Source organism: Cebus imitator, unplaced genomic scaffold (assembly GCF_001604975.1).
Source record: "Cebus imitator isolate Cc_AM_T3 unplaced genomic scaffold, Cebus_imitator-1.0 Scaffold508, whole genome shotgun sequence".
Classification (NCBI taxonomy): Eukaryota; Metazoa; Chordata; class Mammalia; order Primates; family Cebidae; genus Cebus; species Cebus imitator.
In genome coordinates, this window is record NW_016107823.1 from 576,570 (window position 1) to 592,332 (window position 15,763).

General features: G+C 38.0%; 1 protein-coding gene across 4 annotated transcripts in view; it reads left to right on the forward strand.

Moving 5' to 3' along the window:
• The window catches only part of CPED1 (cadherin like and PC-esterase domain containing 1), a 307,276-nt gene extending 294,439 nt beyond the window's left edge, over positions 1-12,837 (forward strand). For all 4 annotated transcript variants that reach the window (XM_037733240.1, XM_017513874.2, XM_017513876.2 and 1 more), the window contains one exon: positions 10,800-12,837. In XM_037733240.1, the coding sequence (XP_037589168.1) occupies positions 10,800-11,012 (213 nt within the window). In that variant the 3' untranslated portion in view covers positions 11,013-12,837. The remainder of the gene's footprint in view (positions 1-10,799) is intronic.
• The last annotated feature ends 2,926 nt before the right edge of the window (positions 12,838-15,763 follow it).

Below are 15,763 nucleotides of genomic sequence, written 5' to 3' on the forward strand. Positions count from 1 at the left end.
GGAGCAATTTGCTCCTTATTGTACAGGTATCAAACATCTTTCACTGGCATAACATTTCCAAACCTTAAAAATGTAGCTGACTCCTTTTTCTCCACTTTAGAGCTTATAAGAGTAAGTAAAATAAGGTAATATTTCGAAACTCAGGGACTCAGAAACAGCAGTTTGACAGCAATGCTGGACACTGAATTTTACACATACATTCAAAGGAATAATAGCTGTGTGAAGAGATAATCATGCCCACCATAAATTAGTGCTAAGGCTTTTGAATGTACTAAGGAACTATTCATAACATGGAAACAACATGGTGCCTGACCTTGGGGAGCTGGTCTCAGACAATGTCTTTGAAGTCACTTCATTCTTGTTCTTACTTCAAGTATCTCAGACATGTGTCTTTATATAGTCCCCTGGAGGATAGGGACCATATCTGAATTACTCCATGTGTTTCCTGACGCAGAGAACTCTGAAAATTGAAAGATGGATAATATATGGAAAAAACAAATCATTAAATTTTACTTTGACAAGATACAGATTCATTTTGTTTCTCTTCTGCTTTTTCATTACAAAGGATTCTATGAATTCTTGTTCACTATAACAATTAAAAATCAGTATATACAATAAAAACAAAAACTCCTTTCTTCTACATTAGAGACTCAATTAGCCCTTTGGTATGTAGTTCCGTTTTAAACTTACATCCTTGATTTTAATCTCATGCAATTAAAAGTATTAGGACCACATTTATGGTCACTGGATTTATCTAAGATTGGGCTTTATGTAGAACTACTTATTTCACCATAAACATTTTAGGAAATGGTAGTTTAAACCTCATTTTAATTGGCAATGTGAATTTTCCTATTCTTCTATCTCAGTATTGAATTCTTCTTGTACTTAGCTTTTAATTTGTATTTTTCCATCAAGTTCTAGAAAGCTATCCACAAAGGAATTTGCAGCCTTCATCTAGACAAGAAAACAATAATATAAGATAAAATGTATTTGCCAGTTTAACTAAAATGTATTGAGCATGCAATGCATTCCAGCTCCTGTTTAGATTTCTAGCCACTGAGAGCAGGGAAGAGAGACACACAGACACTTTAAATACAATATATGTGACCCCATTTACCTGGACTCTGTTTCTCATTTGCTCATGTTGGAACTTTAACTCTGTGTAAGTGTTACAGGTCCTCCCCAACAGGGACTCTGGGATAAGCCCACTCCCAGAGTGGGTCTCAAATCTGCACAAGTCTCTGTGCAGAGCTTTACTGTGTCCCTTTGTATATTCTCAGTTGGAGGGTTTCCAAAGCCTGGGCTCCAATGAGTTACACTGTTTAGTCAAACACTTTTTTCAGCATTTACTTATAGTTGCTCATAATCATGGAAATCAGGTAATCTCACTGTATTAGTCTATTCTCACACCACTATAAGCACATACTTGAGACTGGGTAATTTATAAAGGAAAGAGGTTTAATCGATGCATAGTTCAGCATCACTGGGGAGGACTCAGGGAACTTACAATCATGGCAAAAGGGGAAGCAAACACGTCCTTCTTTACATGGTGGCAGCAAAAAGAAGTACAGAGTTAAGTGGGGGGAAAGCCCCTTATAAAACTGTCAGATCTTGTGAGAACTCACTATCATGAGAACATCATGGAGATTACTGCCCCCATGATTCAATTATTAATACCTCCCACCAGGTTCCTATCATAACATGTGGGGATTATGGGAACTAAAACTCAAGATGAGATTTGGGTGGAGACACAGGCAAACCATATCATTCCACCCCAGCCCCTCTCCAAATCTCATGTCCGCACATTTCAAAACATAATCATGCCTTTCCAACAGTCCTCCAAAATCTTAGCTAATTCCAGCATTAACCCAAAAGTCCAAGCCTAAAGTCTCATCTGAGACAAAGCAAGTCCCTTCCACCTATGAGCCTGAAAAACCAAAAGCAAGTTAATTACTTCCTAGATAAAATGGGGTACAGACATTGGGTAAATACACACATTCCAAATGGGAGAAGTTGGCCAAAACAAAGGGGCTACAGGCCACATTCAAGTCTGAAATCCAGCAGGGCAATTATTAAACTTTAAAGTTCCAAAATAGCCTCCTTTGACTCCAGGTCTCACATCCAAGTCATGCTGATGCAAGAGATGGTCTCCCACAGCCTTGGGCAGTTCCCCTGTGGCTTTGCAGGATACACCCCGCTCCCAGCTGCTTTCACAGGCTGGCGTTGAATGTCTGTGGCTTTTCCAGGCACACAGCGCAAGCTCTTGGTGGATCAACTGTTCTGGGGTCTGGAGGACAATGGCCCTCTTCTCACAGCTCCCATTCAGTAGTGCACCAGTGGGGACTCTGTGTGGGGGCTCTAACCCCACATTTCCCTTCTGCACTGTCTTAGCAGAGGTTCTCCATGAAGGTTCTGCCCATGCAGCAAACTTCTGCCTAGACATCCAGGCTTTTCCATACATCCTCTGAAATCTAGGTGGAGGTTCCCAACCTCAATTATTGTCTTCTGCATACCCACAGGCCCAACGCCATGTGGAAGCCACCAAGATTTGGGGCTTTGCACTCTCTGAAGTAATGGCCTGAGCTGTATCTTTGCCTCTTTTAGCCATGACTGGAGCTGAAGCAGCTGGACCACAGAACACCATGTCCTAAGGCTGCAAAGAGCATGGGGCTTTGGGCCTAGCCCACTAAATCATTTTTCCCTCCTAAGCATCCAGACATGTGATGGGAGCGGCTGCCATGAAGATCTCTGACATGCCCTGGAGACATTTTCCCCATTGTCTTTGTGATTAACATTTGGCTCCTAATTACTTATGCAAATTTCTGCAGCTGGCTTAAATTTCTCCCCCAAAATGTGTTTTTCTTTTCTGTCATATCATTAGGGTACAAATTTTCCAAACTTTTAAGCTCTGCTTCCTCTTGAACATTTGCTGCTTTGAAATTTCTTTTACCATATACCCTATAGCATCTGTTTCAAGTTCAAAGTTCCACAGATCTCTAAGGCAGGGGTAAAATGCCACCAGTCTCTTTGCTAAAGGATAACAAGAGTCACGTCACCTTTGCTTCAGTTCCCAACAAATTCCATATCTCCCTCTGAGACTACCTCAGCCTGGACTTTAATGTCCATGTCACTATCAGCATTTTGGTCGAAGCCATTCAACAAGTCTCTAGGAAGTTCCAAACATTTTCCTATATCCTTCTGATCCTTCCAAACTATTCCAACCTCTACTTGTTATCCAGTTCCAAGGTCACTTTCACATTTTGGGTATCTTTACAGCAGTGCCCCACTACCAGGTACCAATTTACTGTGTTAGTCTGTTCTCACACTACTGTAAGGACATACCCAAGACTGGGTGATTTGTAAAGGAAAGAAGTATAATTGATTCACAGTTCAACATGGCTGGGGAAGCCTCAAGAAACTTACAATCATTGTGGAAAGCATGGTAGAAAAGCATGGTGGAAAATCATGCTTCCTAGCAAACACATCTTTCTTCACATGGTGGCAGCAAGGAGTAGTGCAGGGCAAAGAGGGGAAATGCTCCTCATAAAACCATCAGATCTCTGGAGAACTCACTCACTATCTTGTAACAGCATGGAGGTGACTGCCCCCATGATTCAGTTTCCGCCCACCAGTCCGTCTCATGACATGTGAGGATTATAGGAACTACAATTCAAGATGAGATTTGGGTGGGGATATGGACAAATCATGTCACTCACCTTTGTAGAGGTGAGACATGCCAAGTTGCATCTGAAATTAAGTAGAAGACACAGCCTCTGGGTTCTTTCCCCAGGGGTTTCTCAGCCTCTTAACTAAACAAGCATGGCAAGAATGCCTGCCTGTACATTACACAGGCCTATGTATTACTGAATCCCTCAGTCCAAACCTGGGATCCTCCTAGAAGGCACACTACTTTTCCACTGGCACGTTTTCTCTTACCCGTGGGAGATTCTGAAGAGTTATAAGAGGAGCGGCTGATCAAATTTGATTTTTATAAATCCAGTTAATATCTAGGATGATAACAGGATTATAGCTGTGCTCAAGAAGTTGGTGGATGGCAGCAATGGAGAGATGTTAGAGAAAGTTATCACTGGATGACATGCATCCACAAAGAGCAGGATTGAAGGCTGCAGATGGAAAAGTGGTATCCTTGAAGTAGCACTAGGTGTTCAGAGAAAACCAACTACATTTAGTGTGTTAGTCCATTTTCATACTGCTATAAAGGACTTCCTGAGACTGCACAATTTATAAAGGAAAGAGGTTTAATTGACTCATAGTTCAGCATGGCTGAGGACGCCTCAGGAAACAGAAGGCAAAGGGGGAAGCAGGCAACTTCCTCACAAGGTAGCAGGAAGGAGAAGTGCCAAATGAAGGAGGAAGAGCCCCTTATAAAATAATTAAATCCCATGAGAACTCACTATCATGAAAACAGCATGGAGGAAACAACTTCCATGATTCAATTACCTCCACCTGGTCTCTCCCTTGACATGTGGGGATTATAAGGATTACAATTCAAGATTTGGGCAGGGACACAAAGTCTAACCATATCACCTGGGATTTAAAGATCATAAACCATGGTAGGACGAGTAGCACCACCATGAGTGCCACCCTTTTATAACCCCCAGCTTCTCCCGCCACACACACACACACACACACACACACACACACACACTCACACACACAAACACACGACGGTTGTGGTGTCTTCCTGGAGAAGCAACATTTTAATTTTGGCAAGGAAGCCAAGGAAACCTTCAGTGATGTTGGTGACTCTCTAAGATACTTTGCTTACCAGGAACCAGAGAGGAAGCACCAAGTTTGTGACCACTAGCACTCCTTCAGTCAGCTGATGATAGACTTAAATCATAATGAGTCATGATTGTAGACTCTATTCATAGTGACTAATGAATACCTGCTATTGAAAGTCTCCTCTAATTACTTTTTTTTCTTTCCAAACGGTCTTAACTATTTTCTTACATTTATTCTTTAAGATGTATTTTTGAATTTCTTTGTCACGTTTTCCCCAAATTCTTCTGTAATTACAATTGGAATAGCACTTTAATTAACTTGGGAAGATTTGACATGACATGTCTGCATTTGTTCATGTGCCTTTTAATGATTCATTAAACTTTTTATATATTTTTCACCTGCATCCCATGTATCACTGTTGAATTTAGTGAAGTTATTTCAGTATTGTAATGGGATCTTTTTTCTAATATATTTCTTACTAATTATTGATAGACTACAGAAAAGCTATAAAATTTTCAAATGTTAACTTTATAATTAATTAATTTTCAGTATGTTCCTTGGATTTTGAGGGTAAACAATCATACAGTTACATATCATTGTTTGTTAATTTTCTATAATGAAATATTTCATAATATTGAAACATTTTGCATTCATGAAATAAATTGTACAGGCTAATGACATAGCATATAATACTATCAGATGTTTTTAATGCTCCTGGATTCAATTCACAATAGCATTTTGAAAGGAATTTTTACATCTACATTTTGACAAATCAAAATTGAACTAATTCTCTATATACAGATAGAACTCAGTATCAGGATGATAATGATTTAACGAAGGGATTAGGAAACATCATCATTGCATTTTTCTACAAAATAGTTTTCAAGGGAAACCAAGTGAATTAAGTGTTGTCGGGCCAATCACTGGCCTGGTCATGAAGAGTTCCATCTTGAAGAACGTATGGAAGCATTGGCCCTATAGAAGGATTAGCCTGGTCCTCCGAAGCTACAGGAGACCTCATCATCCTGATTTCCTTTGTCAGACATCAATTTAGGGATCTCCAAAAAATAGAAATAGATTATCAACCTTCCCATTGAGATCTGTCAAAATACTGACACTACTCCCAAATGGAAGCTATATGCTTCAGCAGATACACTCAAGGTCTGTGTTTTTGTATATCCCATTTATGGATCACATTTAAGATTGTTGTAATCATCTACACCAGCATTATCCATGGTTTGCAGTGCAACTTAAATTCAATCCTAAAATCACACAAATATTAAAATAACATTTAAAGAACTATAACCTTTTGCATTGAGATGAAAATAACTTTTTTATTTTGCATATAATTAGTATGCAGACCATCAGACACTTGCAAAAGCCAGAATTCTAGATAAAATTGTATAAACAAAATTAACCTTATTTTGGCTTCAGAACACTGGAATAATATTATTTCAAGGTCGAATGTTATATTTATGCTTAAATGTTTCCTTAAATAAACTTCCTGAAGACTGTTCACTAATCTTACTGTGAGTACAAACCTCCTCCAAAATGGACAAAACTTTCAGGAAAGCATTGGTGCACCTCTCCCGCCTTTCGTATTTAGAGTTACCATATAGCCAAATAAGAGTGGAAAGAGCTGTACACGGTAGAAAATTTCAACCCCAGGACCTAGAATATTAATCAGTAGTTAACTGCAAACTGAGCTCGAAATTACAGTCCACAGGGATTCCTCGATACAACCTGCTAATTTCTCTAGACTACTTTTTTTCTTAGAGATTTTATGCTCATCTTTAATGTGCCATAGTTCATTTTTCTTTTTTTTTTTTTTAATTGTGTATTTATTTGACATTTACATACAAAGTTGTCATCATTCATTACCTACAATATTTTTTTTTTTTTTTTTTTTGGAGATAGAGTCTCACTCTCTTGCCCAGGCTGGAGTGCAGTGGTGCAATCTTGACTCACCACAACCTCTGCCTCCCAGGTTCAAGTGATTCTCCTGCCTCAGCCTCCCAAGTAGCTAGGATTACAGGCATGCACCACTACACTTGGCTAATGTTTTTTAAATATAAACCTTAAGTTCTGGGATACAATGTGCAGAATGTGCACATTCACATGTCATGGTGGTTTGCTGCATCCATCAACCCATCATCTACATCAGGTATTTCTCCTAATGCTATCCCTCCTCTAGACCCCCACCCCCCAACAGGCCCCAGTGTGTGATGTTCCCCTCCCTGTGTTCATGTGTTCTCATTGTTCAACTCCCACCTATGAGTAAGAATTTGCGGTGTTTGGTTTTCTGTTCTTGGGTTAGGTTACTGAGAATGGTTTCCAGCTTCATCCATGTCCCTGCAAAGGACATGAACTCATTCTTTTTTATGGCTGCTTAGTATTTCATGGTGTATATGTGCCCTATTTTCTTTATCCAGTCTATCATTGATGGGCATTTGGGTTGGTTCCAAGTCTTTGCTGTTTTGAACAGTGCTGCAATAAACATATGTGTCTTTATAGTGGAATGATTTATAATCCTTCAGGTATATACCCTGTAATGGGATTGCTGGGTCAAGTGGTATTTCCGTATTTCCTGATTTGAATGTTGGCCTGTCTTGCTAGGTTGGGGAAGTTCTCCTGGATTATATCCTAAATTGTGTTTTCCAACTTGGTTCCATTCTCCCCATCACTTTCAGGTACACCAGTCAAACATAGGTTTGGTCTTTTCACATAGTCCCATATTTCTTGGAGTCTTTGTTCATTCCTTTTCATTCTTTTTTCTTTAATCTTGTCTTCATTCTTTATTTCATTAAGTTGATCTTCAATCCCTGATATCCTATCTTCCACTTGATCAATTCAGCTATTAATATTTGTGTATGCTTCGCAAGGTTCTTATGCTGTCTTTTTCAGCTCCATCAGGTCATTTATGTTCTTCTCGAAGCTGGTTATTCTAGTTAGCAGTTCTTGTAACTTTTGTCAAGGTTCTTAGCTTTCTTGCATTGGGTTACAACAGGCTCCTTTAGCTCAAAGGAGTTTTTCATTACCCACCTTCTGAAGCCTACTTCTGTCAATTCATCAAACTCATTCTCCATTCAGTTTTTTCCCTTGCTGGCACAGAGTTGTGATCCTTTCAAGGAGAAAAGACATTCTGGTTTTTGGAGTTTTCAGCCTTTTGGACTGTTTTTTTCCTCATCTTTGTGGATTTATCTAACTTTGGTCTTTGATGTTGGTGACCTTTGGATGGGGTTTTTACATGGGCTTCCCTTTTGTTGTTGTTGATGCTATTGCTTTCTGTTTGTTAGTTTTCCTTCTAATAGTCAGGAGCCTCTGCTACAGGTCTGGTGGAGTTTGCTGGAGGTCCACTCCAGACCCTGTTTGCCTGGGCATCGCCAGCAGAGGCTGCAGAACAGCAAAGATTGCTGCCCACTCCTTCCTCTGGAAGCTATGTCCCAGAGAGGTACCCACCAGAATCTAGCTGGAGTTCTGCTGTGGGAGGTGTCTATCAACCCCTGCTGGGAGATGTCTCCCAGTCAGGAGCCATGGGAGTCAGGGACCCACGTGAGGAGGCAGTCTGTCCCTTAGCAGAGCTTGAGCACTGTGCTGGGAGATCCACTGCTCTCTTCAGAGCTGGCAGACAGAAACATTTAAGTCTGCTGAAGCTGCACCCACAGCCGCCTCTTCCCCTCAGTGCTCTGTCCCAGGGAGATGGGAGTTTTATCCATAAGCCCCTGACTGGGGCTACTGCCTTTCTTTCTGAGATGCCCTACCCAGAGAAAAGGAATCTGGAGAGGCAGTCTGGCTACAGTGGCTTTGCCAAGCTGTGGTGAGCTCCACCCAGTTTGAACTTCCAGGTGGCTTTGTTTATACTGAGGGAAAAACTGCCTACTCAAACCTCAGTAATGGTGGATGCCCCTCTCCCCACCAAGCTGTAGCATCCCAGGTCAACTTCAGACTTTCAAACCAGTGGATCTAGGCTTATTGGGCTCCATGGGTGTAGGATCTGCTGAGCAAGACCACTCAGGTCCCTGGCTTCAGCCCCCCTTTCAGGGGAGTGAATGGTTCTTTCTTACTGGCATTCCAGCTGCCATTAAGGCACGAAAATAAACTCTTGCAGCTAGTTCAGTGTCTGCCCAAACAGCCACCCAATTTTGTGCTTGAAACCCAGGGCCCCGGTGGTAGGCACCCAAAGGAATCTTCTGGTCTGTGGTTTGTGAAGACCAAGGAAAAAGCATAGTATCTGGGCAGGATAGCACCAACCCTCATGGTACAGTCCCTCATGGCTTCCCTAGGCTATAGGAGGGAGTTTCCTGATTCCTTGTGCTTCCCAGGTGAGGCAATGCCCCACCCTGCTTCTGCTTGCCCTCCATGGGCTGCACCCACTGTCTAGTGGGTCCCAGTGAGATGAACTGGGTACCTTAGCTGGTCCCAATGATGAACTGGGTGCCTCAGTTGGAAATGCAGAAATCACTTGCCTTCTGTGTTGATCTCACTGGGAGCTGCACACTGGAGCTGTTCCTATTCAGCTATTTTGCCAGCTTCCCTATTTGTTATTCATTTATATAGACACCCAAAACATCCTTATCAGTACTTTCTCTCTTTCCCATTCTCTCTTTTTCTACTTCCCAACTTTTCCCCAATCTCTCTTTTGGTCTTCCCTTTGCTCTCTAGTGCTAACAGCCTGAGTTTGATTAACCCAATAATTAAAGTTGATAATTATATGATTTCACCAGGACAAATTTTGTAAAATGTACAAGTAGATTATAAATGTAGCCTCTTTGTTTGGATGTCTTTACATATATACATATGTAAAGTAACCATGAATGAAATCACTAGAAACTAACAATATATTTGGGGAGAGAATTTAGTAGCTTGTGGTGGGGAACTAGCAAATAGGAATAGGAATAGAAACGGGAAATAAAATTTTATTATATTCCCTTTTATGCCTTATGAATGATGTTTCTTAACACCACTGTTCTCTGTGGTAGGCAGATCTATGCAAACCTACCTTCAGAAGCTCAGGAAGCTGAGAGGCTGAAGACAGGCCAACAAATCTATTTTCTTCTAAAGAAACATTTAAAAGGGACTTACAAACAGAAGCCATGTCTGTGTCTCAGGTGGCAGCAAGACAAGATGGTGGATCCCTGCACCATTGTTGCCCCAGACCAGGGCTTATATGCCATTGGAAAACGGTGATTCACAGGGATGTGTAGGAAGACTGAAGTATGAAAACATCAAGGATGTTTTGACCTAAGGGCAGGATATAACATAAGTCTGCTCTTACACAAGGAACAATAGACATACTGGAAATCTTACAGACCTTCCCAGGATTGGGGTTAATCAGAAGTCAACATGGTGTATTGGCATCCAAGATGGATTTACTTTAGCCTTCTATTCAAAAAAAAATTAAGTCTAAAACTAAATCTACATTTATATCTCCAAATATACAGAGTTATTAGCTTAATAGTACACAGGCAGCTCTCCAGATTCCATAAGATACTAAGTGCCCAGAGCAACAAAACCACTAAAAATAACAGTTAGCTTATAAGTCTGCAATGGAAAAAATTTTTTTCTTTTCTCTGAAAATAATTTTAGTTGCCATTTTATAGAAGAGTGCCATGACAGGTTTAGGGCACCATGTTTGAATCAGTGGCCCAGCAAAGGCACACCAGTGCCTTTCCTATTGTGGTGCTCTGTCAAGCTGTATGTTAGGACACCTGGTCTGAAAACGCACACACACACACACACACACACACACACACAGAGAGAGAGAGAGAGAGAGAGAGAGAGAGAGAGAAAAGAGTGGTAGAGAAATCATCTGAAACTGTTCCTTAGTTGCATTGGAGGCAGCTGCAATGAGGTAAGAAAAGTGACAAAGTTGAATTTTAACCTTGGTTTTTTTTGAAGCATAAGTTACGGCCATTCTTGGTTACGTAAGTCATATTCATGCCCCTTTGGCAACATCTGTGTGGCAGAGATGCGTGTTCAAGTCTGAGAGTTAGTTATACAGGGATCAGATGTTCTTGATTTTGCCTCACAATTTTCTTGCTCTTCATTTGCAGGTAGTGAAATCAAAATTATCCAAAGAATATCACTTTATTAAAATGAAAAGATCAAGAAATCATGTCATAGGAAGATATTTCAGCAATCAAAGCAAACTACAACAAGGCACTGTAACAAATTTTCAATCACCATATCATGTCAGAGGTCCAATAAATCAGGTTTGTTCTGAAATCCTTCTCAGCAGGATGTGTACAAGTAAAAGGACTATGTAGGCTCCCTGCAGGAGAACTGAATCTGGAGCTGGAGACAAGCTACTCACTTGGACAATGGTCTAGGAGCCAAGCACTGTGCATCACACACATTTGGGATTGACCACACAAGCTTGTGCACACCAGCACATGTATGCACACCAGTACACACACAGCTAAAACAAAGCAATGATAACACTTTTTCTTACAGCTTTATGAATTCAAGATGTGACCTTGAACACCAGTTCATTTCACAGTGAAATATATAACTAGAAATACGTTACTTGAAACATAATTTTTAACCAGAACCACTGTGGGCCAGATATGGCATTGTGATAATAAAGAGAAATATAAACACTTGAATTATGTGAAAAAAAGGATAATGCTCTTTTGTCTTGTCTTACCATCTCTATAGGTACATCAATATTGAAAAGGAGAAAAACCAGTTACATTCCACTGGCACATAGAGGTTGTGCTTGCATTCATTACCAAGAGAAAATGTGGTGTTTATGATGGCTTAGGCTTTGTGAATCTAATGCTTATGAAAAACATTTACTCCTATACTTTTTAAAATTTTATTAATGAAAGGAAAAGAACAAGAATGTTCCACAGGGAACTTGAAGAGATTCTGTGAGAGAGATATAAAGTGAAGTATTTTATAGTTAAAACACCAATATATTTAACTTTACACTTCTTGTGTTTTTCATAAACATTCCCTCTTGTCCTGTCTGTAAACTTGGATGGGTAACTGCAGTCTGAATTGATGAAATACATGATTTTAAAGTGAGCAAAAAAATGTAGTTCCTCATGTATTACTTTATTACGTTTCATTGATGATATTACTCAAATCTTGTGTTTGCCATTACAGCCCTATGTAACTTAAAATTACAATTACATGTTATGTAAATACTTTGCAAAGGATTATGCATTCTCAAATCCACAGGAATTTTTTCCCATCAAGCATTTGCATATGTCCACAAGTAGTATTATGTTACTAGAATCTATATTATGATTTTCCTGAGCAACTGTATCCAATCCAAATTTAGAGTAGACATAAAATTTTTATTTTAATTAAAACTGTGGCATACATATTATACATACCTAATTCTAGTAGTAAGAATTAGGTATGTATTATTTGTATCTCTTCTATCTGTTTAGGCTCAAAATGGTAAATTTCTTTATTGTACAAATGCTTTGTTGTGAGATAACATCACACAGTTACTGGATTTTAAAGGTTTGTCTTTTTTGGGGTAAGTGGGAAGCCGATAGGTTTAATTCAATACATGGCTGAAATTACCAAATGTACAAATACCTCAATTTCACTACCATACTAGAAAAAAACACCTATTTTGATTGATCAATTCTTTTGTATGAATATCCACCTCCTTTAAATACTCTATTTTTATATATATTTTTATATGAAGATAAACGTGAATTTATATTTAACTGTCTTAAATTATATTTACATGAATGCAAATATCACTTGATATAAACAATACAAATCTGCATCTTACATATGATAGTTTTTTTCAGAAGAATGATGCAGAATTAACTTTAAAAATAAAAGACTTTTCTAGTATACACTTAAATGCAAACATCATTTTTAGGTTTTCAGTGATTTTTTTTAATGACACAAAATGTTACCAATGTATGCAGCCTCTTCATCATGTTTTAACATATTGTGTACTCTATAGCAGTATTACAATCAGTATTTCTTGTAATTTTCTTTTGACCTAACCATAATCATCTGACTGAGGTTAGTCTGGTATGTACCTCTGCACTGCTGAAATAATAATGGATTTTAGAAACAATTGTAATAATATCATTAATAAATGTCTTACTAGTAATAGTCTGTGTTCACAGAGTATCTTTTATTTTCTTTTTTACTGAAGATGTACAACCATGCAAACAGTGACCACTTGGCAGGGATATTATCATGTGGATTCAAGTATTACAGTGTGGTTAAACAGGATTAACTATATTGTTCCTTCTAAGCTTAATATTGTCTAAGTTTGTGATCAGGTGAACTCCCCACTGTGCAATGACCAAAGTGTTTGGAGATAATGTAATGTTGTGACAAGCTTTTTAAAAACATTAAGAAGAAGACACTAATGCTAGGAATCATTTTAATGGATCCTTAACGGAAACTGCATTTTATTTTACCTAGGTGTATGCATATGCGTATACTCATGTGTTTGCATGTATTTAACAAGTTCCTAATTTCAATGGGAGAAAAAAATGGGAGTAAGTATTTTAGCTTATTTTTAGATGTAAAAGTTACAGGAAATGTATTATTTTGGTAAGAATTTATTAGAATCCAATCCAAACTAAACTAAAAAAAAAACATTTATAACATTAAAAGTCAAGAATAACTGCATAAACATTTGCAAGCATCACTGTTGATCTTGTGTGTGGGTGGGCGTGTGTGTGTGTGTGTGTGTGCGTGCGTGCGTGCAAGTGTGTGTGTTTAAAGGCACAGTATACTATTTGCCAGCCACCCAAGTAGGTAGATAAGATCCTGCACAGACATGAAAAAGAAGGGCTCACATTTGCCTGCTGGTTGGGTTTATATTTGGGTCATTAAATCTTCCTTGTGTTATTTGCCCGCATGCCTAGAAGTCTTCTCTATAGAGCAGTAGTGATTCCTGCTTAAGAATTTGTTGGAAGAAATTACTGAGTTTTGAGATCAAAATATTTCCCATGATGTTTATAGAGGAAAAAAACTAATAATATTCTGAATTTGAAATGTCTTCTTTTAGAGCCCTTTCACTGAACAAATCCAAGAAGAAATATAGAAATGGCTCAAAATTATGTAACCCAATAAGAGTTGTTTCAAAGGTATAATGCTTTGGTAGAGCGGGAAGGGGTGTCTAATATAGTGGTGAGATTAAGAGCCTAGATACTTAATCAGGGTTAGAATTTTATGAAGTATTTTCCAAAGGGGTCCTTCATGTGAGTAAATGCTGAAACAATTTCTTCATCTAAAATTTACCTGAAATTTTATCTTATAAAAAATCCCCAGATTCATCAAGACCAGTGGCTATTACTGTATTTAAAATAAACAAAAATGACCAATGAAGCTCATATAAACTGATAACTTCAAAAATACATACGTGTTCAAGCACAAAGTGATAGCATAGCAGATTCCATTTTGAGTGGATCAAGGACTAATTGCTCTCCAAATGCTACTGTAGTTTTTTTTTTTTTTAATGTGTACATAAAGTTAAAATGATTTTTATTGCTCTTGGAAACTAAGGCATTTTAATAGATCACTTCAGCTTAAGGGGATGAACCAGAAGTTGTTCAGGAACCCCCAAAGACCTATTAAAGACAATAGGATACTGCCAGCATCTACAAACAAGATTTTGTATTTGGCACAACTTCCAAGGTTTCATACTGTCAAAAAGCCTTTTATCATGTTTTTATTGCTGCAGTAACTGCTATTATCAACTTCATATTTCTTTGATGATTCATTCACTTGGGGTAGCGGGATGTAGAACTCATTTTTTTTCTCATTCATATAGACCATGCAGTTCCTCTAAAATGGTATCCCATGTGTTTTCTTTATGTTTGCTTAAATGTAAAGAATTTCTTTTATGGCCCTATTAAACATCAGATCACTATGCTTTAACACACTACATACATGATCAAATATTATTGTAAAAACTTATCAAGAGTATTTAAATTGTGTAAGTCTATTTGCAAGTTAAAAAGAAATTATTACTTAAAACCAACTAATAGTAGTGGCAAAATAAAAACTGTCACTTCTGGGAAAACACCATAAAAGAATTCCTACAGCGTAGTACTATTTAGGTAGCTTAGGTTTTAGATTTGATTTATGTTGAGTGATGTTTTCTCCCAAGTCTGTAGCACTCTCTGCAGAGGACTTTTTAAAATTCTATTTTTCAAAGACTTTTTTTCTAGCCCTTTTTGTAATTCATCTGGGAAAAATATTGCATTATAGATTAGATATGAATAGACATTTAATATCTCTAACCAAGATGTCTTCTTAGGTGATTTATGTGTAGCATCACATGACTCATTTTATTATATAAAATTTAAAAAAATTATACTTTTTTAATATGAAAGGGTAATTCCTGTGAAATCCATTAAACTGTTTAGATATGTTTTAAAAGCAAAATAATTACAATTGATTATTGGTACATAAGAATTCAGAAGTAACATGGTTTCATAAATACAAAACGTATTCAATTGATTCTCAACTATATAGTGACTTATTTTATGGTTGGCTGGTGAAGTGCATCAATTAGATGTAGCTTTTAGCGATAACTATACAGTTTAATGATGATGGTATGTGATTTATTTATGTATTTTGCTCAATTGTATTTCCACTTTCTTTTTTATGATAAACCTTGTTCAAAATATCCTGATTGAAATTTCATTGTATGGCATCAAGGTAAACATTTTAATTTTCTTTCCAGTCTCAAATTTTTTATTTGGTCCCTAATTGGTATGCTTTTAAAATTAAAACATAAATTTGAATATTAGAAAACAATTTAAGGACACTAAAATGAAACAAATATATGTCGTAACTTGTAATATAACCAATACTGAATGTAATGCAGCCCCGGATAGTCCATGAGGTACATCACAGTCAGTGAAGGATTGAAAGGAAGCTACAGCATAGGCCTTCATATCAGGAGAAATGCTTCTCCACTGGGTTTGGGGATGGCTGTATATGAGCACCTTCCTGCTACCTTTGACAGTGCTTGGATATCTCTCTTCGGCCTCTTCTCAGTATGCAAATCACATTG